This window comes from Doryrhamphus excisus, chromosome 5, assembly GCF_030265055.1.
Source record: "Doryrhamphus excisus isolate RoL2022-K1 chromosome 5, RoL_Dexc_1.0, whole genome shotgun sequence".
NCBI lineage: Eukaryota > Metazoa > Chordata > Actinopteri > Syngnathiformes > Syngnathidae > Doryrhamphus > Doryrhamphus excisus.
In genome coordinates this window covers 10,158,112-10,184,958 of record NC_080470.1, presented here as the reverse complement: position 1 = coordinate 10,184,958, position 26,847 = coordinate 10,158,112, and the positions used below count along the sequence as shown (strand labels likewise).

Genomic DNA, 26,847 nt, shown 5'->3' with positions numbered 1-26,847 from the left:
TTGCGATAGTGTGTGTGCATACATAAAACAGAGTAACACTGAGGACTGCAAAATATGCGTGAGCACACACACTTTTTATATCACACTAGCTGTGTTTCACTCTCACCGGCAGCCACGAGGAAGGGTCAAAGGCTCCCTGACTGATCTTATTTTCCAGCTCGCAGGAGTCTAGATGAATACATTGGTGCTATTCAGGGGCCACTGGGCATTTTGTATGAGGAACATGTGTGAGTCAGGTAGGAATGAGAGCATCGAAGCCACGGACAGTATGCAGAGTTTGTAAATATGTGTGACTCGGTGCATATATAGCATATGGCTTATTTATGTGCAGGAAACAATATGTGCTATGTATGTACTGTATGATGCAGTTGTACTGAGTGTTATCGCGGCATCATCCAGAGGGAGTGCATGTTATAAGAGAGGCGGACTTTGTCATGATGTAATTTTACTTTTAGGTTGTCTGAAAATAATGGAACATGGACCTTTCCTAAAACGTGTTACTATCATTGAAATATTACACTTAATTTGAAAAGGCCTTATTCATTTAAAGAGACTATACCAGGCTTAACTGATATGTGCATTTGGCTACATTGCATTTTGTAGCCTCCATTTGCTTTTGTGTGTGTGTGTTTGTGTGTCTTCACCGTGATGTGAACTTGTGTACACTACAACCAGAGCGTTATCTTCCTGGCTGGATGTAAATAGTAACTCAGATGAAAGTTTCTTTCACATTTTGTTATACTGCAGATTGGAACCTTGGTTAGTGTTTGCTCCAGTTAGCATGTTTTTGAGGTAGCAGAGATGCTGAGATTCATATTGGGAGTGACCAGGATGGATAGGATTAGGAACGAGTACATCAGAGGGGCATTACATGTTAGAGGCCTTGGACATGAAGTCAGAGAGGCCAGACCGAGATGGTTGGGACATGTCCAGAGGACAAATAGTGAATATATTGGTAGAAGGATGCTGCGTTTAGAGCTGCCAGGTAGGAGGCGTAGAGGAAGACCCAGGAGGAGGTTTATGGATGTAGTGAAGGAGGACATGAGGGTAGTTGGTGTGAGAGAGACAGATGCAGAAGACAGGGTTGGATGGAGGGGATTGATTTGCTGTGGCGAACCCTGAAGGGAAAAGCCCAAAGAGAAAGAAGAAGCATGTTTTTAATCATGTTTTTGTCAAACATGTTTGCCAATATTTGGCCTCAATTTGCATACATTTTCAGGTTGGTGTGCAATAAGGTCTGCATCTTGTCAAAACGCTACATAAGTGCAACTTTGCTCTTCATTTATTTTTTATCACACAATGTCCTAAAGCAGGCTGCTTTAGGACAATGAATGGTAAGCGGTGGTTAGCATGCAGGCCTCACAGCTAAGAGACCCAAGTTCAATTCCACCCTCAGCCATCTCTGTGTGGAGTTTGCATGTTCTTCCCGTGCATGCGTGGGTTTTCTCCGGGTACTCCGGTTTCCTCCCACATTCCAAAAACATGCTAGGTTAATTGGTGACTCCAAATTGTCCATAGGTATGAATGTGAGTGTGAATGGTTGTTTGTCTATATGTGCCCTGTGATTGGCTGGTGTACCCCGCCTCTCACCCAAAGACAGCTGGGATAGGCTCCAGCATGCCTGTGACCCTTGTGAGGATAAACGGGACAGAAAATGGATGGATGGATGTCCCTTTCACTTTTATTGACAATGTGATTCCTGCCAAGGACACGATGAGGCCGGAAGATCAAACACAATCTTTGTGTTTTGTCATGTGTTATTCGCTGAATTCAATAGTCTTTCTCGCCTTCTGTATCAAATGGTGATGCTTACAACTCTCCTTGGCCCCATTTTGGGTTGTTTAAATAACTGTGATCAAAAGGAAAGCAGAGACTTGAGCTGAGTAATTGAGTTCAAAGAATACCTCATGGCAAAACACAAGGATGGTATCTGTGTTCATCTTGCTGTGATGTTGTGTCTTTGTCAAAAATTATGTATTCAATGAGGGTACCTGTAACCTTTCATGTTTATGTATCCATTTCATTCATCATTCATATATATGTATATACATTTCAGTGTGTTTCTGCATGTAAAGATATAATTGTAAAAATTGTAAGTATCTGCTCAACTGCGTGGCTCAGGTAGCTTTTTCTCCTTTGTTTACATGAGGTGGGCTTCTGGGAATATGACCAGGCCTCCTCATTATTAGGTATAAAGGGGCAGAAACTCCTTTTATACATAAACTGTAGTAGTTTACTTTTTAATCCCCATTGTTCACATCCCTGTGCGCATTAGGCGGATTAAAAATGTAACTAGATTTGTGCTTCAAGCGTCAATCTGTTCATCACATACCAAAACTCCATAACCGCAATCATGCCTGGTTTAAAAAGAAGTCAGTTATAATCAATGAATGCTTGTAAATATCAAATAGCATCTAGGTTTTGTAGCTGCGTGAGAATACTCACACAAAAACCCACGAGCCAATTTGAAAAACTCCAGTAATGTATTATGTTTCACTTCTGTATTCTGGTGTAACGCTGCCCTTTGCCGAACACTCCAACTGTTAAACCTCACAATAAAGTTAATGATGCAGTCACTGAAAAGCCGGACACAAACGATAGATGAAGCCTGTGAATGTATAACGGTGTCAAAATTAACCTTGGAGTGGCTGACAGTAGTCAGAATGTGTTTGGCTTACAAATGGTGCAAGCTTGTTTACAGTGTAGCCTCCGAGGTTGTTTGTGTTTTTGTTTTGCTGGTACAAATACCTTCTGGGATGACACTCAGCACCTCCAAATCCGAGGTCTAGTTTTCAGTCGAGTACTCGGAGTGCTCCTAAAGTGGTCTCAATTTACCGGTGGGTCTATGTTCCCACCATCACCCATGGTCATGAGCTTTGGGTCCTGACTGAAAGAACGAGACCATGGGTACAAGCAGCTGAAATGAGCTCAGTCATCTGGGAGTGGCTAAGAGTAGACTCGTTGTTGCTTCACATCAAAAGGAGTCAGTTGAGGTGGTTCGGGCATCTATTCCAGATACCTCCCGAACACCTCCCAGGTGGGCTGTTCCTAGCATGCCCAGCCGGGAGAAGGCCCTGGGGAAGACCTAGGACACGCTGGAGGGATTATGTCTTACAGCTGGCCTGGGAAAGCCTCTGTGTCCTCCTGGTGGAGCTGGAGTAGGTGGATGGGGACTGGAAAGTCTGGGTTTTCCTACTGAGACACAAGATGACAGTATCTGCATTTGAAGTATGACAATGTCTGTTAGCATTCTGCAGCTTTATCTACCTCTGCATGTGCTTGAAAATGTTGCTACCCAGCTGTTGGTGTGAGAGTCGTGCGTGTTATACTTGCCATACTGTTGTTATACCATATACCATATACCACATACTCAGCAGCAGTATTAAATGCTGAGCGGTTTTCTTCCATGAGATGAGATCATGAGATTGCATAAATAACTTCCTCTCTCTATTTATTGCTTTGTGATTGAGGTAAATAAATACCCGGCTAAAATTAGAGAATGCATTGTACTTCTTTGGCCTGTGGAATTCCCAACCCCGCTACCATCACCACCGCTCACTGCTGTGATTGACGCTATTGACAACCTTGCACCAATTTCAAGGGGAGCACCTTATTGTGAGTGACACACAACCTTTCCACACCGTCAGATCAGAGTAATATTTCGGCCTTTTATGTGGATCGATTGGCCACTTTCATGGCGTGGCACACAGGAGAGGCGGGCTGCACAAAGGTCAACTGTACCGGTAAATCATTTGAGGATTCTTAATGAAGGGTGTGTGGCCAGCTCACCTGCTGTTTGGGTGATTTGGGCCACAGAATGACAACAACAAAATGTGTATGAGCGACGGCCAGGTGGAGCAGGAAGATTGAAACATCGAGGGCAGAATGGGAGAAATTGCACCTAAAAGTGCAGCACTTTTCTTTGAAGTAAGAGGTCAATGGGTGCTTGCTGAAAGGGCTTTCATGTGTAGGTTTTATCTGAAATTAGTGTAAATGTTTACTTTCAATGAGGGCTGAGGGGACCAAGGTGGCATACAGTAAAATATAGCACAGGCGTTAAAACAGGAGGAATGTACTGTACAGTAATCCCTCATTTGTCGTAGTTTATTGGTTCCAGACGCAACCGTGATAAGTGAATTCCTGTGAAAGATTTATAAATGTAATCATTTTGTAGTTAGAGCATAGTTTTTAACATTATTAGAGCCCTCCAGAAATGAACTGTATATTTACAATTGTATTACCCAATATAGTAGACATAATAACAGAAAATAGGCCATGAGAGAAAAGTGAGTGGCAGACAGGAAGTGACATTGAGGGTTCAAACTTGCAATTAAAAAACCTGTTTATCCTTGTGTGTTTCATCATTACACTTCACAACATTACAGTAACATAAGTGATGCTTATTTACCAGCAAATCTTTGAACGCATCTTTACCTTATACTACATCTGTATTTTAGTTCATTATTTTAGTCAATTTTTTTTTTTGCTAAATCCGACAACTTCTGAGTCTATTATTTTTTCTGTGCATTCTTATAAGAATACTATTATTAATATAGCGCAGAGAAGAAAATGCCACTGTGATAACACGTCTTCTTTTGGTCATTTAAAATTGAAAGCCTATTCCTTCAGGAATATATTAGTAGTAGATTAGCAATAAGGATAATTGGTTTATGACCTTTTGCTTTTAACTATTTTCTGTCAGGTGTTCTTTAAAATCAGATAATTCCAACACACAACAATAATTTTATAAAATTATTTAAATAATTGGAAGACAATTTCGGCCTTTAGATTGCTTGACATCACATGCACTTATTTAGCTTTTCATCCCTAGATCAGGGTAAAATAACACCTGAAAGAGAACTTTGATTGACACTTCTCGCTCTCTTCCCTGATACAGGGCGCTTCGTCCAGTTTGGTGGTGAAGTTCGCCGACACAGACAAAGAGCGCACCATCAGACGCATGCAGCAGATGGTCGGCCAGTTTGGCATCTTCAACCCAGCCATCGCCCTACCCTTCAGCACCTACAGCTCTTACGCACATGCGGTGAGTTGGAAAAAGGCAATGTTTGAAGCACACACACACTTGTATACATCCACACACAAACAGTACATATACTGTCTGTCAAGCAGTTGGTGCATGTAGAAAAGGAACATGCACTCGGCATAAGATCAAGATGAAAGTGAAGTACAGCCATTTTAGTTTGGAAGTTCTCAAACTGAGCCAGCTTGAGAGATTGAGTAAGTGAACTCACTTGAGCTGAAATGTGAACTAACACTACACTGGCCAAAGACATGGACCAGGGTTACAATGATGTCAAATATGTAGGTCAGCTGGGATAGGCTCCAGCATACCCCCACGATTAATGAGGATAAGCGGCATAGAAAATAGATTTATAGATGGAGTTGAAATGTCACGAAAGCTGTCCAATTAAGTCCCTACTTTTTGCATATGTTCTTTCATGGGCAGCCTTTGCTCCCATGACCACACCAAAGTGGGCACCAAGCCTCTTTTTGTAGCATTAATTTGGACCAGTGTACCCAACCAGAGTACCCAAGTGTGAACGCAGTCTCAGAGTCAGGACCAAACCCTAGAGTCAGACCGCCACCCTTAAAACATTAGCATTTGGACACATTTCCTGGGAAAGGGACTGCATTTCATGAATGGTAATGAAGGTGAGAGCTTTGCTGGAGAGAAGAGAAGTGATGGACCTCGCAATTACTTTGGGATGGTCCATTTGCACATTTCATATGGGGCTCCCTGCGGTGCTGATATGAAAATGAAATGGGGGCAATGGATAGCCCCCTTAAGACCGTATACATATCGTTTACATTTCCTTCATAGCCAAACAAGTTGTGTCCTTGCTTAGTAAAACTAAAGTTGTGGTCAGAAGTTTACATGAATGAACGAGTGTGTGTATGTGTGTATTTTATATTTTTTACCTTCAAATTTGTTCCGATTTCAAAACCCATTTCCCTTGTATGGAAATAATGGAAATAGAAATAGCCATTTTCGTTTAAACATTTTTAAACATTAAACATTTTTATATATTTAATATATTTGTTTAATATATTTGCCATGTGTAAAGTGTAAAAAGAAGTTAGCCAGTGCAACACATAAAAACAAGTTGTAGCTTCCTGTGTGTTTTCTTCTTCTTCTTCTTCTCATCTCCCGGCTCCCGACCCTACAAAAAGCCACGGAGAATAATAATCATGTACAGCCATCCCTCATTTGTAGCGCTTAATTGATTCCAGACCCGAACACGTTGAATACATTTCCACAATATAGCATTCAATGTTAATTAATTTCATATTTTTGTAGTTTTGTAGTTAGATTATAGAAAACCTGAATATGAGTTCCTAAATACAGTTTTTTAACATTTTAAGAGCCCCGTAGAGATTAAATAACACACATGTAATCACCTTTACAATCCTATTATTCATTGTTTACAACACATTGTGGTGTAGGGACTCGAGACGACTGACAGATAGAAAGCTTTACTTCTTCTATTAATTTCTTCTAAACTTAAGAGACTGAAAACTAATACTTCCACATGGGATGGGAGGAGACATTTTTTTCCACTCAGTCATGTTAGCATTGCCATGATTGACTCTATGACATCATATATAGTTTTATGGTAATGTCATTTAAAGTCAATGTTTTGACTAGGAGGTGTTTTCCGATTGTTCGGCATCGGCCGATAAACATGGTATCGATATCGATATCGGCTCATACTTGCTTCATAATGCCGATCCCCCTCCACCGCATTCAGATGTGTGGGACTTCTTGTCTTTGTGACAAATTTTTTTGATCCGGAATTGCTATAAAATTAATTAATTAGCCAAATTATTGTGTTCAATATTTTGAGTTAAATTAAAAGGGACCTATTATGGTCATTTTTAGACGCTTTGTATTGAGTTGTGGACTCCTATAGAGCAGCTACATACAATAACTCACACAGAAAACTTTCTAGATCTTCCGCAATCTGCACCTATTCCAGCTGCATTGTCTTTTTAATTTATTCCACCCCCCACCTCCCCCCCCCCCCGACACACCCACTCCGCTGTGATTGGTCACACTCCCAAGCGCTTCTGGAGTCCTGCTGAACCCCATTATAGGAGTTGATAATAAATGAATAAAGCTTTTCAAGAGCTAATCGAAAAGTGGTTATGAGCTATTGGGAGCTCATGACCATGGGAACCAATGTTCTACAGATGAAAAGATAATAAATAATTTAAAAAAATGGTTGGTGTGTAGTGACCATCCTGAAATAATTCAACATTCGATTGTATCTCATTATACACTTAATGTACAAATGTACAAACTTCCTTGGCCCATGCCCCACCCCTCTATCGTGTAAATGAGTTCAGTTGTTTTTGCATAATCCTACAAACTAACCAACCACGATGAAAACATAACCTCCTATGTGGAGGCAATTACAGCACAGTGTGCACTCAGGTGCACTTAGAAAAGTTAGTTCAACAAAGACAAACATTGGCAGCATTAGAGACACAATGTAGTCGAAAATGCCGCACTTTCCCCAGCACACTGTTGCTCCAGCAAGTTGTGAAGCACTTCATTAAATCATCACCTCTCATTCCGAAACAGCTAAACACGGTGGGGCAACATTAACATTCATTTGGAGTCGTCCTTTCTGGCCGCCCCGATAAATGAAGCCAAGTATCCGCTCTCTTTTTATTTTTTATTTTTTTACTTGGCGTTTGCACTTCAACACTCCTGAGGGAAATGTCAGATTGTGTAGCTGCTAAACGCTCCAATATATTAATTCAGCAGCTCATCTGCTAACTTTGTCTGCCCTGACTGATAAGAGATTTGGATGGAGAAACTGCTGCTTAAATGTCATACAATCACCGACTTATATAAAGTAATCCCTTGTTTATCGCGGTTAATTGGTTCCAGACCCGACCATGTTAGATTTCTGTAAAGTAGGATTCCTTATTCATAATATTATTCATTCATTATGCAAATTTTTGGCTCTTTTTATCGAGTTGTGGACTTCTATAGAGCAACTACACACAAACTCGCACAGAAAGCTTTCAAGACCTTCCAGGATCTGCACCTATTCCAGCTCTGTTTCTTTGGATTTTTGAAAACGGTCTGCTTTAATTTAAACCACCCATGGCCTGTCTTTGGGCATGCTCACGCCCATGGGTTTTCTCCGGGTACTCCGGTTTCCTCCCACATTCCAAAAACATGCTAGGTTAATTGGCCACTCCAAATTGTCCATAGGTATGAATGTGAGTGTGAATGGTTGTTTGTCTATATGTGCCCTGTGATTGGCTGGCGACCAGTCCAGGGTGTACCCCGCCTCTCGCCCCAAGACAGCTGGGATAGGCTCCAGCACCCCCGCGACCCTCGTGAGGAAAAAGCGGTAGAAAATGAATGAATGAAATTTATTTACAGCCTATAGCCCGTCTCCCCTACTCAAAAAAAAACATTGCCCACCATTGTTCTACAATGACATAAGAAGGCCTTGATCTTTAGTCCCACTTCCCATACATGCTGGCCAAAACAGAAGGGAGGTGGCTTTCACGAATGTACTGTAGAGATGGTGTATGGAACTGTAACCAGAGAATACAGTAAAGTGCTACCTCTCCACTACAGCTGTGGATAGGATTAGAGAGTTGAGTTGACAGCCAGTAAATTGGATTTTAGTCAAACGAAGAAGAGGAGGCTGCTGGCTGGGTGGGAGGGTGATCTCTTTGTATGTGTTTTGGACAGGAGTGGGCTGAGAGGGCTGCAACACTGACCAAACTGTTTTGATGAATGCAGACACTGGCACTCACTGACAGGAGACATTACATTTGCAAAAAAGGTGATTTCTTAAAACACAACACCTTAAGGTGGAGAGCCATACGGTCCATGTTTCCATACAGTGCTTTTATATTAAGCTGTAATAATCAGACCATAAAAACGAGTAATAGCTGCAGCTTTTATTGCCGTTTGTACAGTGTAGCTTACACAAGTGTCACATTCAAGTGTCTTTCAAAAGGCATTTTCTGATTTTTGTACTATTACACTGATATTTGGTAACCAGGGGCTCAAAATGTACTATGGTTGATGGTTGACTATTTCACTATTGGGTAGCTTGGTTTTGCTCAGGGCTGAGTGGAACCTGGGAATACCTGGGTTTGATTCTCTGCTTGGCATCTCTTTGTGGAGTTTGCATGTTCTCCCCGTGCATGCGTTGGTTTTTCCCGGGTACTCCGGTTTCCTCCCACATTCCAAAAACATGCTAGGTTAATTGGCGACTCCAAATTGTCCATAGATATGAATGTGAGTGTGAATGGTTGTTTGTCTATATTTACCCTGTGATTGGCTGGCAACCAGTCCTGATGTACCCCGCCTCTGAAGACAGCTGGGATAGGCTCCAGCATACCCCTGCGCCCTTAATTGGGATTAGCGGCATAGAAAGTGGATGCGTGGATAGATCTGCACTAATAGTGAAAGTAATATTACAAACAAGTCCCCCGCCTCTCGCCCGAAGACAGCTGGGATAGGCTCCAGCACCCCCTCGACCCTTGTGAAAATGTACAATACACTACCCTCAGTGGCAAATACCTAGCATTTTCAACGCAGCATGTCTGCCATTTTTGTGGTGTTACATGATTTGTTATTTTTCTCACCGAGTTGGCAAAATCTAAAAGCAGTGGGCTCCCTTTTTTTTTAAAAAAGAGGCTCCAGCCTGAGCTTGAGAGAGATAGATGAGAGGAGACGCTTTAAGCGGCTGCTAATAGTGACAGCGTGTGGGCGGACGAGAAGGAGGGTTGGGTGACTGTAAACTGGCATTAGGAAACATCTCCCCCTGTTGGAGGGGATTCGTTCTTCAACAGGAAATGACGCCGACATTTGTGTGACCTGGTTTAGCTGTGCTTGTGCACCCATTACAAAGTGCATGAGAGATGAAGTAGCTATTAGAATATTTCAGTGCTAGTGCAGGATACTAGCTAACAAATTGGACCCTTGAGCTCCCATTCACTGTCTTCTTTGACCCCACCCCCTCCTTTTTTTCCCCTTTATCCTCCACTTTACACTCCCTTTGTCTCCATCGCCAACCTAGGCTGGGGTTTTACATGTGACAGTGCTGAGAGTCACAGAGCGGAGCTACGCAGATAATTGCCATGTGATAAAGAGGTGATTGCCTGCTGGCATCCCTGGAGGAGCAAAGCCATCAGGTCGCAATAAAAAAAAGCAGATGCCTGACACTAAATGAATACCGCTGGAAGCCGCACAACTTTCTGTGCTGCCTTTTGTTCACCCACGCCCTGTTTTTTGTTCGTCTTCTGCTCAAGAAGGAAAAAGAATGGTAGCGTCACGTTCACATTCAACGTCATTCATTCATTCATTCATTTTCTGCCGCTTTTTCCTCACGAGGATCGCGGGGGTGCTGGAGCCTATCCCAGCTGTCTTCGGGCGAGAGGCGGGGTACACCCTGGACTGGTCACCAGCCAATCACAGGGCACATATAGACAAACAACCATGCACACTCACATTCATACCTATGGACAATTTGGAGTCATGTTTTTGGAATGTGGGAGGAAACCGGAGTACCCGGAGAAAACCCACGCATGCACAGGGAGAACATGCAAACTCCACACAGAGATGGCCGAGGGTGGAATTGAACCCTGGTCTCCTAGCTGTGAGGTCTGCGCGCTAACCACTCGATTAGCGTGCGACCCACATTCAACGTCATAACATACGTAAATCTAAAGATTCAAAGACAAGAAATCTCACTACTAATGCATAGTTTCTTCTGAATGTCCCCATGCATTCAACTTCATAATAGCACAATTTGATCTCCCTAATGGTGAATTACAGTTTTGTCTTTTTACAAAGTTCTCACAATCCCACTGTTACCTTATTTTGCAACACAAGAGGGCTAAAATACAATCTCTGTATGATGCAGATATGTATATGCAAATGTACAACTATGGGAGCTGCGGAAAGAACAAAGTAAAGCTTGCACATGAACTCACAAAATCAGAAAACGGCCAACGAGAAAGTGTGCAGAGGAGAATGTTGAGAATGGAAGGGAGTGTAGATGTTGCAACCATCTGGTAGCCAGTGAGCATGCAAGCATGTTTTTTTTTGGAAATTTGCCCATTATCCACAATCCTTATGTCAGACATGAACACACGTCTTTATCTTTTCTGTGCATTCTAAAGATGTAAAAAGAGACACCTCATCAATGCACGTAATGGGACACACCTATTCCACCTACGAAGCCTGCTATTAAAACACATCCAGAAACCTCCACAAACGTTTTATGGTTTTATTTTAGGTATTTACCGTAATTTCCATTGATTTCATATAGTAACATGGAAATGAACAGTATATCCAGCATTAACCTTTCCAAGCTCAAAAATAAAAACACAGCAGCTCAGCTATGTGCATTGTGAGCGCAGTGCTGACATCCTGTGAGTAAGTGTGTGGTGAAGCTCGTCGCTAACTGGCTAGTAGCTAGCTGGTGTGGGTAGGTCGTTGTAGCTTGGTTAACATGCAGGTCACATTATGCAAATAGATGTGGTTGGCGGTTTTTGGAGTTTTTTCAGAAGGCTTTATAGGCAGAATAGGTGAGTCTCATTACGTGCACTCTTAGGTACCTCTTTTAATCTGTTTTTATATCTTTATAACACACAGAAAATAAAAGGTTTGCATTACTGTGTTGTTGCAATAGTTACTTCAAAACAGCCATGATATTGTCATGGAGGATCTTTGACTGGTTGACTTAAAACAAGCTGAGGGCACAACCATGTCATCCATTTATTTTCTATGCCGCTAATCCTCACTAAAGTCGTTGGTATGCTGGAGTCTATCCCAGCTGTCTTTGGGCGAGAGGTGGTGTACACCCTGGTTGCCAGCCAATCACAGGGCCCATATAGACAAACAACCATTCACACTCACATTCAGACCTTTGATACCTTTGATACCTTTGATTGATGACAATTTGGAGTCATCAATTAACCTAGCATGTTTTTGGAATGTGAAACCCATGCATGCATCTTTGCATTGACAATAAATGCAAAATACAAATAATTAGCATCTCTGCTGCAAACGTGACGTGACAGTTTTTAGTCTACATTATCATCCTGGACTTCAACCCTGCTAACATTTATAAAGGAGGCTTGTCACGTCTCTTTATTTCTTCATCTTGGCTTTTGTTCACTTTTTTGTTCCATTGTTGCCTTTTACCACTATAAAGGACTCGACTCACCGTATTAGTGAAAGAAACGGATGATCCCCATTTGCCACCTTGATAAAATTATGCAAATGACAAAAGGCATGAATAGATAGAGGCAGCAGGGAGAGGCACAGGGCTAATGGATGAGATGCCAAGCACTGGGGATCCTGCAGCAGGACAGCCGTTTTCACGTTACCTGACAGCAGCACTGAGAGAAAATAAGTGGCTTTTTTTTTCCATTCCCTGTCGCAGGGTCCACCATGCAAATACAGCCAAGGCTAGTGGCGTACTGTCCGGCCTCTGTTTCGCATTATCGTCATTAGCATTAGCGCCAGTGGCAGAGGAGTTTGATTTCTGCTTAGTCCTGGACCACAGCCATCATCATCACCACCACCAACCGCCCCCACCCCCCTCGACAAACGGCAGCTATGCGAATTAAACAGGACAAGAGGCACAGCCTGCAAATCATTATTGATTCCGTACAAACTACAAACGTGCAGTGGATTTCATTCTTAATTGGACAACACAAGTCATCTCAAGGCACATAGGCTAAAATGGTCTTGGAAGCATGTGAGGAGGCCATCTAACTGTACTAGTTAGGCTGCGACACACTACCACGGAAATTATGTTCAAAATATTCAAGCATTTAAACCAGGGGTCTCAAACTCAATTTACTTGGGGGCCACTGGAGCTCGGGTCTGGGTGAGACTGGGCCGCATCAGGTTTTCCAAAAAAAAAACAAAAAAAAAACGCATTTATTAAAACCAAATTTTTTTTTTTTAATTTTGCTTTGGTTCCAATTTTCTACAATAAAAGCTCTGATAAAACATTCCACTGTTCTCAAATATCTTACTTTTTATTTTTCTACACAAAATAAGATGAAAAATAAATAAACAAATCAAGAATAAAGAAAATCAATCAATCAATAATAAATAAATAAATAAATATAATAATAAAACTACAAATAATAAAAACTTAAGAAACCACATATAGTTGGTGGGTAGACAAATTATTTTTTTCAGATTAAAATTAACAAAGCATTATTAGAGCCCTGTAGACATGACAAAACACGACTATAGTCACATTTATACTCTTTTTATTTACAACATATTGCGCAACTGCAGGGTCTTGAGACACATGCTAACTCGCCTTCAAGTTATTTCCTTTAAACTTAAATAGCCAAAAACTTACCACTTCCACACGGATAGTGAGGATAACTATTAACAGTTATTTAAGCTTTAACATGAACATTAATCTAACGTAATAATTTTTTCTGGGTACATGATACCATACAGCATCCATATCAAACTTGCGCGGGCCGCACTAACATTAAACTTTCATATCAAGGTGGGGGCCTCAAACTAGTGTCCTGCGGGCCACATTTGGCCCGCGGGCCGCGTGTTTGAGACCCCTGATTTAAACCATTTAAACCAATTTCTGGCAAAGTGAGTACAATTAAAGTTTTGCACTTCCACAAACCTTATGTGAAACATGACTCCCTTTTTCTATGTGTTCTAAAGGGGGATAAACAGTTAGCATGAGGGAGCTAACAATGCTCTCTCATAGGAACACCTATTTTGACAATATTAGCCCTCTAAGTTTTATCATTTTCTATACATGCTGTCACTATGCACAGCAGGTACATTCATGATAACATGCAATACTTTCAGTATTTGGCCATATTTAGATAATTTTAGACATGGATTTGCTGAATTGAGTGGCATACAGTGTTGCCATCCATGGGAAGGAAGGGCGAGGAGGACATTGCGCCAAAAGATTGCATCACTGCAAGCCCAGACATACCACGTAGAGAGCAGGAGGATGGCAGACAGAAAGGGGAGTGCTATTATATTGTATATAACCACAATAAAACTGTCCCTCTATTTATTTGGTATCAGATGGATAGCAACTCTAGAGGTATCGCATACAAGTAGCACATAATAATAATAATAATATTACATTTTATTTGTATAGCGCTTTTCAAAATACTCAAAGACACTTTTCAGAAGAATGGAGTTGAATAAAAGCAAGCAAACAGAGTAAAAGATACATAAAAATACAACATTCATTCGTTAATACACAGTTAAAACATGAGCAAAAGCGGGGCGGGGCACATAGCACTTGATATAGCAACACAGTCCATCTCGCCGTTAATAAACAAAACGTGGAATGTGGACTACTACTACACAATACTTTACCTTACTTTTGTTGTTTCGTAGTCAGAACAGATTGGTGTCTTATCAAATTGTTTTGAAAAACGCTTGGTTAGTGACATAAGGAGTCGCTACGTCCGAAAAATAGTTCTCTATATAGGTCAGATATGTAAATAGAAATTTTTTTGAATTTTTTTTTAAGGCTTCATAGTCAAAATAGGTGTGTGCCATTGCAGTCCTAAAATTCATTTTTCCTTTAAATCCCATATTTTGGCAATTCAGGCTTTGTTGAGCTGCATCCTCAGCACAATGCCTGGGTTTGTTGAGCCACTTTTGCCGTATACCCCCAAGAAAAGGGTTGATCCAGTGATATTACTCAAACAGAAAACAATAATCAGCAGCAAAGGGTATAAGAAAAACAATCCCATTGACTTCTTTAAGCACCTGCGTTATAGTTTTAACAACGATGTAGTGGCAGCTAGCCATCATATACTAGGTTGAGGTGTTCATTGAAGCATTTCAACCCAACATTGTGTAACACTGCTTCAAACAATTCTTATTTAGCATCCACTTTCGGCTAGGCGCCCTTGTGCATGTGTGTGCGAGCATGATTCCTCTGCGGGGCGACACGGTGTAGTTGTGAAGTTTCCAAGGAGAGCCCGCTGTAACTCTTATGCAAACTTTGCCTGTTCCCAGAGCGCACAGATAATGTGCACATGTCAATGTGTTGATTTGTATGAGAGCAGGAGCAGCTGGTGACAGGCTTCCTGCTGCCAGCCCAGACAGATGCACTAAACATAGGCTGACAGGCTTCTTCTTCTCCTCCCCTCTTCCCTTTCTTCTACTCTGCTCTACTTTCTATTTCCTCTCCGCACTCCATCCATCAACCTCAACATACATCCCACCCTTGCCTCCCCCCTTCCTTCCCAACTTTCTATATTTTTCCATTACTGTCTGTCCTCCACTCATACCCCCCACCCCCACCCCCTTCCATCCTCTGTGTCCCTCTTATTTAGCTCATGCAGCAGCAGGCGGCCATCATGGCGGCAAGCCACAGCGGTTACCTGACGCCAAGTGTGGCCGCCTTCCCCGCCACACAGATCCACCAGATGGGGGCGCTCAATATCAACAGCCTCCCGCCCACCCCCATGACCCCGGTGTCGGGTGAGTTTCATCAAGCCTTGGGTGAGCACTCAGTTTCATTCCCTTTTCTTGTGGTGTGCACGTGTGTGTGTAAGGGATATCGTCTTTCCATCTTTTCGACATCCTGTGTTTTTTTTCTTTTTTATCGGCGCCATATGATGAGCTAAACCATGTTTGTATGCATGTGTGTGTCTTTGTGTCATCGTTTTTTTCAAAAATGTGTACTCTACATGAAGTTGTGTGTATGTTTGTGTGAATGTATGATCCCTGATTGTTAAAATGTGATATTTTATGTTAACATTACCCAAAAAATATGACTTGTAAACGTGAATGCAGTGCATCTGGGAAGTGACACGCATGTGCACAAAACACAAGGTCACACGTGGTGCCATGTGTTTGCAGAAGTAAACAAGGCCCCAATACATGTTCTCAGTCCTGGCGCATTTATGGCAATTTCAAGGATTTTGTGCGACCGGAATCAACATTTTCTTTTAAAACCAGGAGGGGTAGGATATTGACGTGAGTTGCTTCACTGACACTGTTTTTTAAAAGTATTTTTTTTGGATAATAAGAAGCACTTTTGCCTACATCTGTGAGTACCTTTCCACAACACTCGCACTTACAAGGACGTATAGGTTGAATATACATGACCAAACGTTCAGATTAAGTAGCATCTGATTTATATCCACATATGAAAGAGGCCTGGGTTGCATTTGAAAAAACAAAACAAAACAAAACAGAAATTGTACTAATCAGGTCTCATATGACAATCTTTTGGGTACCATGGTGGTGTGTATGTGTCAGGTTGCAGCAAGGTCATCAGATCACCTTCTTACTGTAACTCACAAATGATTCTTACAAATACAGTGCAGTATGCAAAGATTTGGAAAGAGAGTGACTTTGAACATCTCTGCATCGCTTTTGCTTATTCAGCTTTTACTTGAGAGAACGCAAGACAGAAGAGGGGAATGATTCTTCCCTCAACAAAAGCAGAGAAGAGAAATAAATAATACAGCATCCTAGTCTTTGTTGTGCTCCACTCACCTACTTTGTCAACACCACAGCACCGAGTGATCTTTTGCTAACTTTTAACCAATCGGCGTCAGCCAGTCAGAGGTGCTATCACAACAATCCAGCTTGCTGCCGCTTATCAAATTATTTCTGCTTTTTTTTTCTTTCTCTCTCACTCTCTCTCGCAGGCATTTAAATTGAAACTCCGTTCGCCTCTCCGCAAGAAGGCAGTTTGTCTTTTATTCAGCGTGCCCGGTGGTCCTGCTTCATTTAATTCAGTACAGTCAGTGAATTTGAATTTACAGAAGAGACACAATCAATGCAACACGACCCCAATTAACCTTTTTCTTTTATCAAATGTGTGGTCACCTGAAGCCAAAAGGGGGTAAAAGTGCACTGTACAAAAAGAGTGTTGCTGCCCATGTACTCGTTTCACTGTATGTGCACTCATGCTCGGTATTCATCAAGTGTGCATTTTTGGATGGCAGTGATCAATCAGAGAAAGTGATTAAAAGTAGCATCCCAGTCTTGCTAGGAAGCCTCTAATTCTGATGGATAAACCAGAGGTAGTATTTACCCTAAAAAGCATGAGGTGTCCTCATGTTAACATTTGTGACACTGTTTATGGATTGTACTCTCTATGCTTTGGAATACATGCAACCGTATATGTAATACAGGTATCCTCAAAGTTGCATCATCATTGGACAAGTGGTCAATGACCAAAGGGCAGTTAGTCGCTCAGTCCGCCCTAGTAAAGACTTTTTGCTTGACGGCAGCCATGTTTTTTCACCAATATTTTGCTTGTCAGTACACTCAAGGCACGTACCAAATTCAGTGGCTAAAGATCGTAACGTTACAGCAGTTAATACATACTGTACCGTGAAAAAAATCTTGTCATGCAACTGCGTATGTCTGCATACGTGTGACAGGCAGGATGACTAAATGTCCTTGATTGATTAGCTTAGTGAATTCATGATCAACGTATCTATTTTGGTATCATGTTTATGTGTGTTTTGGATTGTCAGTTAGTGCACGCCCCAATTCGCGTATGTTTTGGTTTATTCCAACAATTTTCACAAAAATTTTGCCTTGGTTTGCACTCACTATTTCAGTTCCAGCAGGGGATTTCTCACACATTGTAAATGTGACAAACAGCAGTGGATGTTTCAGGAAGTTGTTGTGAAAGTCAGTCGTGATGAGGTCAGTCGCATTAAACTTCCCCAGTTCTGTGCCACCACAGGAAACTTGAGCATGCACGTTTTGTACTCAGCTCAGACTGGCACTCTTTTTCAGACTTTAACAAAAAATCCCTCCAACTCCTTGCTAAACATGCCTACAATGCTGTTGTTTGTTATAACATGGGTTTACTAGAAGGGCTGCTGCTGGATAGAAGTGCTGGTGCGGAGCCTGGATTGGACTGCTCGTATCGGTGTGTCAATATCAGAGATTTTACATGCAGGCTGTTATAATCCAATGCTGTTTTGTAGCCGATATCGGATATCAGAATATCAGAATATCAGATTGGCACACCCACATTGAGAAATTCAAGAGAAAATTCAAGAAATAACTCGAAGGTGGTGTCTGAGTTGATCTTGCTGCCACATCACTATCTTTGTCAACAATTATGTTTTCAGCCATGGTAAAGTTACGGTAAATGTTGCTGTCATAATTGATATTGTATGTATTTCAAATTGTTATCTGCATGTCATAATATAATTATTCCTTATAAATGTGTTTTAAATGTTATAAATTATGTTTTGTGTTAATTATTTCTTATGGAAAAAATATAAACATATCAATATTGTCTTTTATATTTTCTTTCAAGAAAGAAGAAGCATGTTGACATAGTGAAACTTGCTGAGATGCATCAATAGTGCCAGTTGTAGTTCGTTGTGCATTCCACTTCACATGCGAAAATAATCAACAAATCCACAAAAAAGTGCATGAAACTGATGTCATCTGCTTTATCTCCCTTTGAGCCAATGCCTACTGATTACTTTTTATTATTCAACATGATGTACCATTAATCCTTCAAAGAAAGGCTGGCTTATTTTTTCTTTTTGCCAGACTTCAAGGACTAACATAAATATGAAATGTTTTATTTCCCTGTTTTACTTGACTGCGTTCATTAATTTTAGTCATGCTGCCTCGGGAGCAGCTCTCGTATACTACATTTGTGTGCCTATGACTTATTTAGACTCAGTTGAAGAGATACAAAACATTACTTACAAGGCTGTCTGCATAAGTAGGCCAAGGGAGTGTGACACTACTGAGTGATACTGGAGGATGTCAGTCATGAGTCAGAGGAATAATTCATTTCTTTATCCATTTTGTATTCTGTTTTAGGGTCTCGGGTTTAATTTATGCATTAAGTGAAAGCAAGGTAGACCGGGGTGTGTGTATTAACATGAACATCACATCGTCGTTGAATTGGTGCCCACATCCGAGCTCTACGTGTGACATTGATTTTTGATTGAAACGATCCGCGTAACCTTTGTGAAATTAAAATTTAAAAAAATGAGTGGGCGACAGCAGGCCGGAGTACAAAGAGACACGTAGGTTAAGGGTGTTACTCGGAAAACAATGAGGCGTCCGTTTGATCAACAGATGCAACGCATTTAAGCTCAATGGTGCACGAGCCGTTAGCCAGATGGTTGGGCTGATTAGCGCGTGTATGCTCACAATGATGCATGATGATGCTTTTTGGAAATAATGTTAAGCAGGTGCCTCTCCCAGTCTCCCATCACTAGGATCCAGCTGTGATAGGATGCTTTGTTCGGATGGGAGAAGTGTATCTTCTCATGTTTTGTACACACGAACGGAACTGCAGTAGTTGCAAAAGTGGATGATGCGCCACAGATACCGTCTATATGGGAAAGATGTACGCAAAACTGACTTTTCAATGATATTCTCATAGTCATACGTTTCCAATAAATTGGTAAGATTCCAATAAACATGAGAAAAATTTATCATCCACCCCACTTATTTGTACTACTTTTGTAAGAAGAGGCTTTGAAGTTGCAACTAAAACTTTTTTTTTTTTTTTTTTAAAGCAGGCTTCACTACACACCTTAAAATAAAGTGTGGAGCTACGTCACTTAGCTACAGACGTCGGAGCTGATTCCGTTTTTCTTCAACTTGGCGAACCTAGCATGATGGTGGTGATAAAATGTGACTAGCATTGTGTTGCTGAAGAAAGAATGTGATCATTGAACTCATTGTCGTTGTACAACATATTTGTGAATAAAGACCTTGAACATGAACACATTCAGATTTTATATCATGAAACAACACTATAATTTGTTGTAGTTTTTGTTGGCATAGCGTGAAGAAATAAACATGCATAGGCCAAAAGGCATAATTAAAGAAAACCACTTTATAGTCAATATTGTTCTACAATTCCACTAGGATAATATACGTATAGTAATTGTAAACAGTGATCAGTTTTAAGTGGTGGTGGTTGTCATAGTTTCTTTCATTCTCACTTTTCACTAGAGATGTTCCGATCAAGTTTTTATACATGTGTGAAATCGTCCGATACCGATGTTTAAAGGTATTACTAGCTATATTGAGGGTCACAAATCTTTTTTTTGTTGTTGTGAGAGCTACTTTTACAAAAAGACAATGGCCAAGAGGTACTAATTTTTGTAACATTTATTTCCATAGCTTATTTCAAGACAAACAAAGCCAATGTGCTGGTTTTAGCAGAACTTTAAAGGTGAACTATGCTTTTTTTCCACTTTTTTTTTTACCTGTAAATGTAGTTAAAATGTTGCCTTCTGGTGTTAAATGATGAGACTCAGTCGGTCAGTCGGTGGAGTGGTCCCGCCAGGTTGGGGGTCAGTCGGTGGAGTGGTCCCGCCAGGTTGGGAATGAGGTCCTGCCCCAGGCGGAGGAGCTGAAGTATCTCAGGGTCTTGTTCACAAATGAAAGAAGGTGGGAGCATGAGGTCAATAGGTGGTCGCTGTACGGGACCGTTGTGGTGAAAAGAGACCCGAGCCAGAAGGCAAAGCTCTCAATTTACCGGTGGATCTATGTTTCCACCCTCATCTATGGTCATGAGCTTTTGGGTCGTGACCGAAAGAACAAGATAGCGGATACAAGCAGCTGAAATGAGTTTTCTCCATAGGGTAGCTGGACCTTAAGAGATAGGGTGAGGAGCTGAGTCACCCGGGAGGGGCTCAGAGTAGAGTCGCTTCTCCTTCACTTGGGCAGACCTAGGACACGCTGGAGTGATTATGTCTCCCAGCTGGCCTAGGAACGCCTTGGTGTCCTCCTGGTGGAGCTGGAGGAGGAGGCCGGGGACCGGGAAATCTGGGCTTCCCTACTGAGGCTGCTGCCCCCACGACCCGGACCTGGATAAATGGAGGAAAATGGAATGGAATAAATATAATTTTGAAAAACCACAAGTAAAGTAAAGCCACAAATTTTGAGATTACTGTAGTTCCTTCTTGATGTGTTTTAATGTAATACCAAACACACATGAGAAAGATCATTACTTAAAAAATAAAAGTCCTTTTGCTCGATTAGCATATAAACTAAGTATGTGTCAGAGACAAATATGCACCATCTTGGAGTGTCAGTTTGTCTAAAAAAGCGGCTCTGTTATTCATTTCTAGACATTTTCTTTCCTCCCCCCCCCCCCCCCCCCCCCCAAAAAAAAACATGCATCACAATTTAAATCAGTTAGATGAAAGCATCTGTTTGGAGTGCTTATTACTTGCTCCAGCGGCAGACAGTCCTCGTTGGCGGTAATGACTGCACTCCCGTTTCCTTGCTTGATTTGAATGTATAATTAGCATAATAAATACTTCTGCCGCACACCCAAGCTCCTTTTTCGCCAGGCAATCACAGCAAAGAGTGGATCAAGAGTTTTTCCTCCCCCCATCTTGTGTCTCAATGTAATTTTGCTTACATAAAATGAACACAGTACAGTGAATGTGGGCTTACTTCAGTAAGGGTGGGTAACCTACAGGCATGGGGCCCATCGTGTACTTAAAAAACAAACAAAAACCTCAGAGTAACCATAAAAAAGCCCCATAATTCTCTAGACAAACTCTGATTATTAATATTAGGTACCCACCATGAGAGGTTGGTGACACTAGGTCAACATGGTCATCAAAATCATTGTAAAGTTCTTATTTTACAACATCAATACATACAGTATTAAATATTTCAGTGCTCACTACAATATCCATGCTAATGTTTATCCCCAACGGATCATCCCTGTTTGTCACAAACTCCCTTTGGAGCCTGCCCCCTTACCTTTCATGTCATGCTGGCACTTATGTAATTGCTCTAAAGGGCACCCCCCAAAGTATGTTACTACAAAATGAATCCACTTGATGATGGAGAGTCTACATTATATGGCGCAAGGGGTTGGAGGCTACATTATATGCCGCAAGGGGTTGGAGTGCGTGTGGCCTTCCTTCCTTTAGTAGGCTTGTCGTCACTGGTTAAAGAACGGGAGAGATGCTCTCCAAGGTACTGGCGGGAGAAAGGACAGAAGCTGCAGGCTAATTCATCACAGTCCCACAGGAGGCGAGCAATGGTGGGGAGTCTAAAGAGGGGGAAAAAGGAAAGAAGTGTAGAAGACAATAGCTCTCACCTCACACTGTTGTGAGCCCTCTAATGACTACCGGGGCATTTGCACTTCATTGTTTTGAACTGGTAGTGGATTTAATAGTCTTAGTTTGTTTATGACAGACAGAGCATTACAGTACGAGTTTTTTAAAACGATACTTTAATTTCCATTTCCCAGTATAAGCGATACAGAAAATGGATGGACTTTCATTTTAATCAGTGTGAGTGAATTTGAATTCCGTTTTTTCAAGTAAATGCTCAAATTTCACGGTAGGAAAACAAAATACATTTTATAGAGAATTATTACAAGCAGAACATGAAGTGAATTCATTGTAATTGACAAAATGATCGAACTGATTGTTGATGCAGACTTTCCGTGCATACTGCCGGAATCGAATTTCTGACATTTTTTTTTATCAATATGCTGGCATCCGCAATTGGGGCGGCACGGTGTTCGAGTGGTTAGCGCGCAGACCTCACAGCTAGGAGACCAGGGTTCAATTCCACCCTCGGCCATCTCTGTGTGGAGTTTGCATGTTCTCCCCGTGCATGCGTGGGTTTTCTCCGGGTACTCCGGTTTCCTCCCACATTCCAAAAACATGCTAGGTTAATTTAATTGGCGACTCCAAATTGTCCATAGGTATGAATGTGAGTGTGAATGGTTGTTTGTCTTTATGTGCCCTGTGATTGGCTGGTGACCAGTCCAGGGTGTACCCCGCCTCTCGCCCGAAGACAGCTGGGATAGGCTCCAGCACCCCCGCGACCCTCGTGAGGAAAAAGCGATAGAAATGAATGAATGGCACCCGCAATGGTTTTTTGGTCCCATGTAGGGTTATTTAGCTGTTGCACTCAATAAAAATGCAGACAGTGAGCCAGCAAACCGTAGGAGGCTTTGCTTGGGCACTCAATTTCATGAACTACTTTATTGTGTGCAATATTGTCCGAAAACCAAAGCAGTGTGCAAAAAACTGAGACAAAATTCTGGATGTACAACATGTGTACCGCCCCATTTATGGAAAACCTCAGTGTGAAACGCTGATACTACGTGGGCCACTTGTTACGTGCTCTGCCACTGCCAAGGCCCAGCACTATGAGGGAAATATGTGTGGTTGCGTTTCTGTGACAACCACACAAACCTCCCCCAACCCCAAGTTCCCTCCTTCCCTCATCCAATCAGGGCTAAGGTTTCCAGAATGAGAGGTGGTCTCAGGGGAGCTGTACTTCAGTGAGCACGGATGCTTCACCACAGAGGCCCCTTCTTTAGAGAGGCCATCACACCGTGAGATTCTAGCACAAAATGGGTACTTTGGTGTTCCTGGCATAATTGGAAACACTTTCCAAAGGAGGGCCCTTTTAAAATGCATTGCATGAGAGGGGACGGCAAGCAACCAATTTCCATTCCGCTCATGAACCATCCTGCCGCTGCTTCTCGGGCGTGCATCAAATATGTTATGACCCGCGCGTTTGTCAACCTGCCAAATGTTGTGGTGTGTGTGTAACGGACATCATTTTGTTTCTGCTACCTGCTTCTCCAGGCAAATGCCTCTCTAATCATTTCCATCAGGTTTTTGCTTTATTTCCCCTCAGTAGTTTCATGGTAGTTTCATCATGCTGAGCAGTAGAGTGGACTTGCACAAACACGGCCTCATTTTTCACAGGTTGGCTTCCCTGCGATGCTCCTGATGTGTCATGACAAATAGCGGATGTTTGACAGGCGCGTGTCACACTTGTCCTTGCATTAGCCAGGAAATGTGGTGTAGCTCGGCATGGTCGTGAAGCTTCTCCGCACAATGCTGACAACAATGTATGTGTGTCTCAGTATGCCTGAACTGTTTTCTATCTGTCGCACAATCAAAATCCATCACTGTGCATTAAAATGTCACAATTGGAGGAGCAATTAATGAACACAATTTAATTAATATGATAATATTACTCTGGAACCCAATTAAGTCGACGCTGTTTATGTCAACAAACCTGTATAAGTCGACCAACTCATCAAGTCCTGGTCTACTGTGTTCTTCTTACTTCTTAAAAAGTTCAGACTTAAGCAAATTTTGGCATAGTAGACTTTAATAGAAGACATCTCAGCCATTCTTTCATCGTTCTTTCCACAACTGCCATAGGTTCACAAATGCTTTATTATCGCCCATTCTCCTTATGCCTCTAGCGAAGTCACAAGGAAATGTGCAAGCGTTAGCCATACTCGGTTATGACGACAACCGCTTTTGTCAATGTGAGTCAACCAATCTGAGGGATGTCGACTTAAATGGGTTCCGCTGTCCTGTGAGGGAAGGTAACTAATTTATTTCATTAATTACATTTCATTTTTGTGTAATGAATACATGCATACCAGAGAGCAAACACAACTCTGTTATGACGGCAGACAGAAGCACAGTGGAACATCCCCACAGACACATAGAGTCTTACACCCTTTTATAACTTAATTCGGACTTGAACACATTGTCAGCAACCTGCCAACTCTCCCTGTCCTTTTCTTGCAGTGTAAGATAACCTATGACCTATGTTACCAAGGAAACAACATAGTGATCATGACTGCCAAATGGGACATGTTTAAAAAATAAAAAATGTGGCTTGAAGACACAATTAATGGTGCCCCATAAATTCTACCTTGCTACAACAACAAAAACAAATGGGTAACAGTGTCATGATCAATTCTCAGTGGTCCTCTTTTCGTCCCCTCAGGCCTCAGTTCTCCGCCAGCCAACATCACCACCTCCGCCGTTCCCAGCATCGTCACACCCATCGTCAACGGATTCACCGGCATCCCTCATCAGCCAAACGGACACCCCGCTGTGGAGACGGTCTACACCAACGGTCTGCCACCTTACTCCACCCAGAGCCCCACGGCCGCCGACACCCTGCAGCAAGCCTTCACTGGAGTACAACAATACACGGGTGAGCGCCTGCCGCTACTTTATTTACAACCAGCTTTAAATGTATTGCAATGGCACCACTATAAGAACACCATCAGGTCTTGTGTTATGGACCGTAGACCTTACCGTAACGCCATCCGTATTTTTCTTGTAGCAATTTACCCGGCCACCACGCTGACTCCCATTGGCCAGACGCTGCCCCAAGCGCCACAGGTCATCCAGCAGCAGCAGCAGCAGCAGAGAGAAGGTGAGGGTGAGAGAACATTATTACTTTTGTAGATTTATAACAAAGATAAGCATGAGAGGACAATATTGCTCTGGCTCTCTCATGGAGAAGAGGCCAGAGAACGATATTAACTTGATGCTGCACACATCTCATTCTCTGTGTAATAGATAAATAAACCGACCTCATATAATGTACTGTTCACAGCTCATCTCAGGAAATAGATACATACAAGATGTGGATGATAAAACACTGTTAATGGCGTCTTCCTACATGTACAATATAGAAACGTGGCAGTTGTCATCTTAAAGGAGTATTAGCGCTGGTTATCATATTGGAAAACTGCCTTACAGCCCAGTTTGTCCTTAACATTGTCACAGAACGTGTTATTTTACTGTTTCTGCAAATCTTTTCTAAACTTTTAGGTGTTACTGTGTTAGTTAATTAAAAGAATCCAATAATAATATACGTGCAGTTAACCTGGTACTACCTGGTGAACTAATGAACTAACACATCTCATCTTAATGAAGTCCTCCTGAAAGTCCGCATTGAGAAGAGACGAAATAAAGAATGCCAATTCCCAGCAGTCAGTCTTGTTTCTGTCTGCAGGTCCGGAGGGCTGTAACCTGTTCATCTACCACCTGCCACAGGAATTTGGAGACAATGAACTCATGCAGATGTTTCTGCCCTTCGGCACCGTCATCTCCTCCAAGGTCTTTATGGACCGGGCGACCAACCAGAGCAAGTGTTTCGGTGAGTTCTTCAATCACAGGACAAGACACAGTAAGCTTCGGGTCAACAGACAATAACTTGATATGATACTTATAATGACTTTGTAGTAGTGTGGCTGCACATGAGCTGGACATAGTGCATTCTTCCGCTGTAACTAGTTCTTGTTTTGTGTTTACAGACCAAAATTTAAGTTATCGGAACGTTTACCACAAAATGCAGTAACACAGAATGCCGTAAACCAGGGGTCTCAAACTCAGTTTACTTGGGGGCCACTGGAGCTAGGGTCCGGGCGAGACTGGGCCGCATCAGGTTTTCCAAAAAAAAAAAACGCATTTATTCAAAACAGAAAAATGAACTTTGCTTTGGTTTCGATTTTCTACAAGAAAAGCTCTGATAAAACATTCCACTGTTCTCTAATATCTTAATTTTTATTTTTCTGCACAAAATAAGATGAAAAATAAATAAACAAATCAAGAATAAAGAAAATCAATCAATCAGTAATAAATAAATATAATAATAATAGTAAAACGGCAAATAATAAAAACTTAAGAAACCACATATAGTTGGTGGGTAGACAAATTATTTTTTTCAGATTAAAATTAACAAAGCATTATTAGAGCCCTGTAGACATGACAAAACACGACTATAGTCACATTTATACTCTTTTTATTTACAACATATTGCGCAACTGCAGGATCTTGAGACACATGCTAACTCGCAAACTAGAGAACTAGCGACCTAAACGGTAGGCTTCAAGTTATTTCCTTTAAACTTAAATAGCCAAAAACTTACCACTTCCACACGGATAGGGAGGTTAACTATTAACAGTTATTTAACCTTTAACATGAACATTAATCAAACGTAATAGTTTTTTCTGGGTACATGATACCATACAGCATCCATAGCAA

At 41.6% G+C, this 26,847-nt stretch overlaps 1 protein-coding gene across 8 annotated transcripts in view; it reads left to right on the top strand.

Annotated features, from left to right (window-relative positions):
* Nucleotides 1–26,847, top strand: part of celf5a (cugbp, Elav-like family member 5a) — a 222,400-nt gene that overhangs the window by 187,213 nt on the left and 8,340 nt on the right. For 3 of the 8 annotated variants that reach the window (XM_058073574.1, XM_058073570.1, XM_058073569.1), the window contains exons 6-10: nt 4,898–5,044; nt 15,370–15,538; nt 24,794–25,006; nt 25,139–25,237; nt 25,817–25,960. In XM_058073574.1, coding sequence (XP_057929557.1) covers nt 4,898–5,044; nt 15,370–15,538; nt 24,794–25,006; nt 25,139–25,237; nt 25,817–25,960 — 772 coding nt within the window. The remainder of the gene's footprint in view (nt 1–4,897; nt 5,045–15,369; nt 15,539–24,793; nt 25,007–25,138; nt 25,238–25,816; nt 25,961–26,847) is intronic. The other 5 variants (XM_058073577.1, XM_058073576.1, XM_058073572.1 and 2 more) reach the window with 4 other exon arrangements.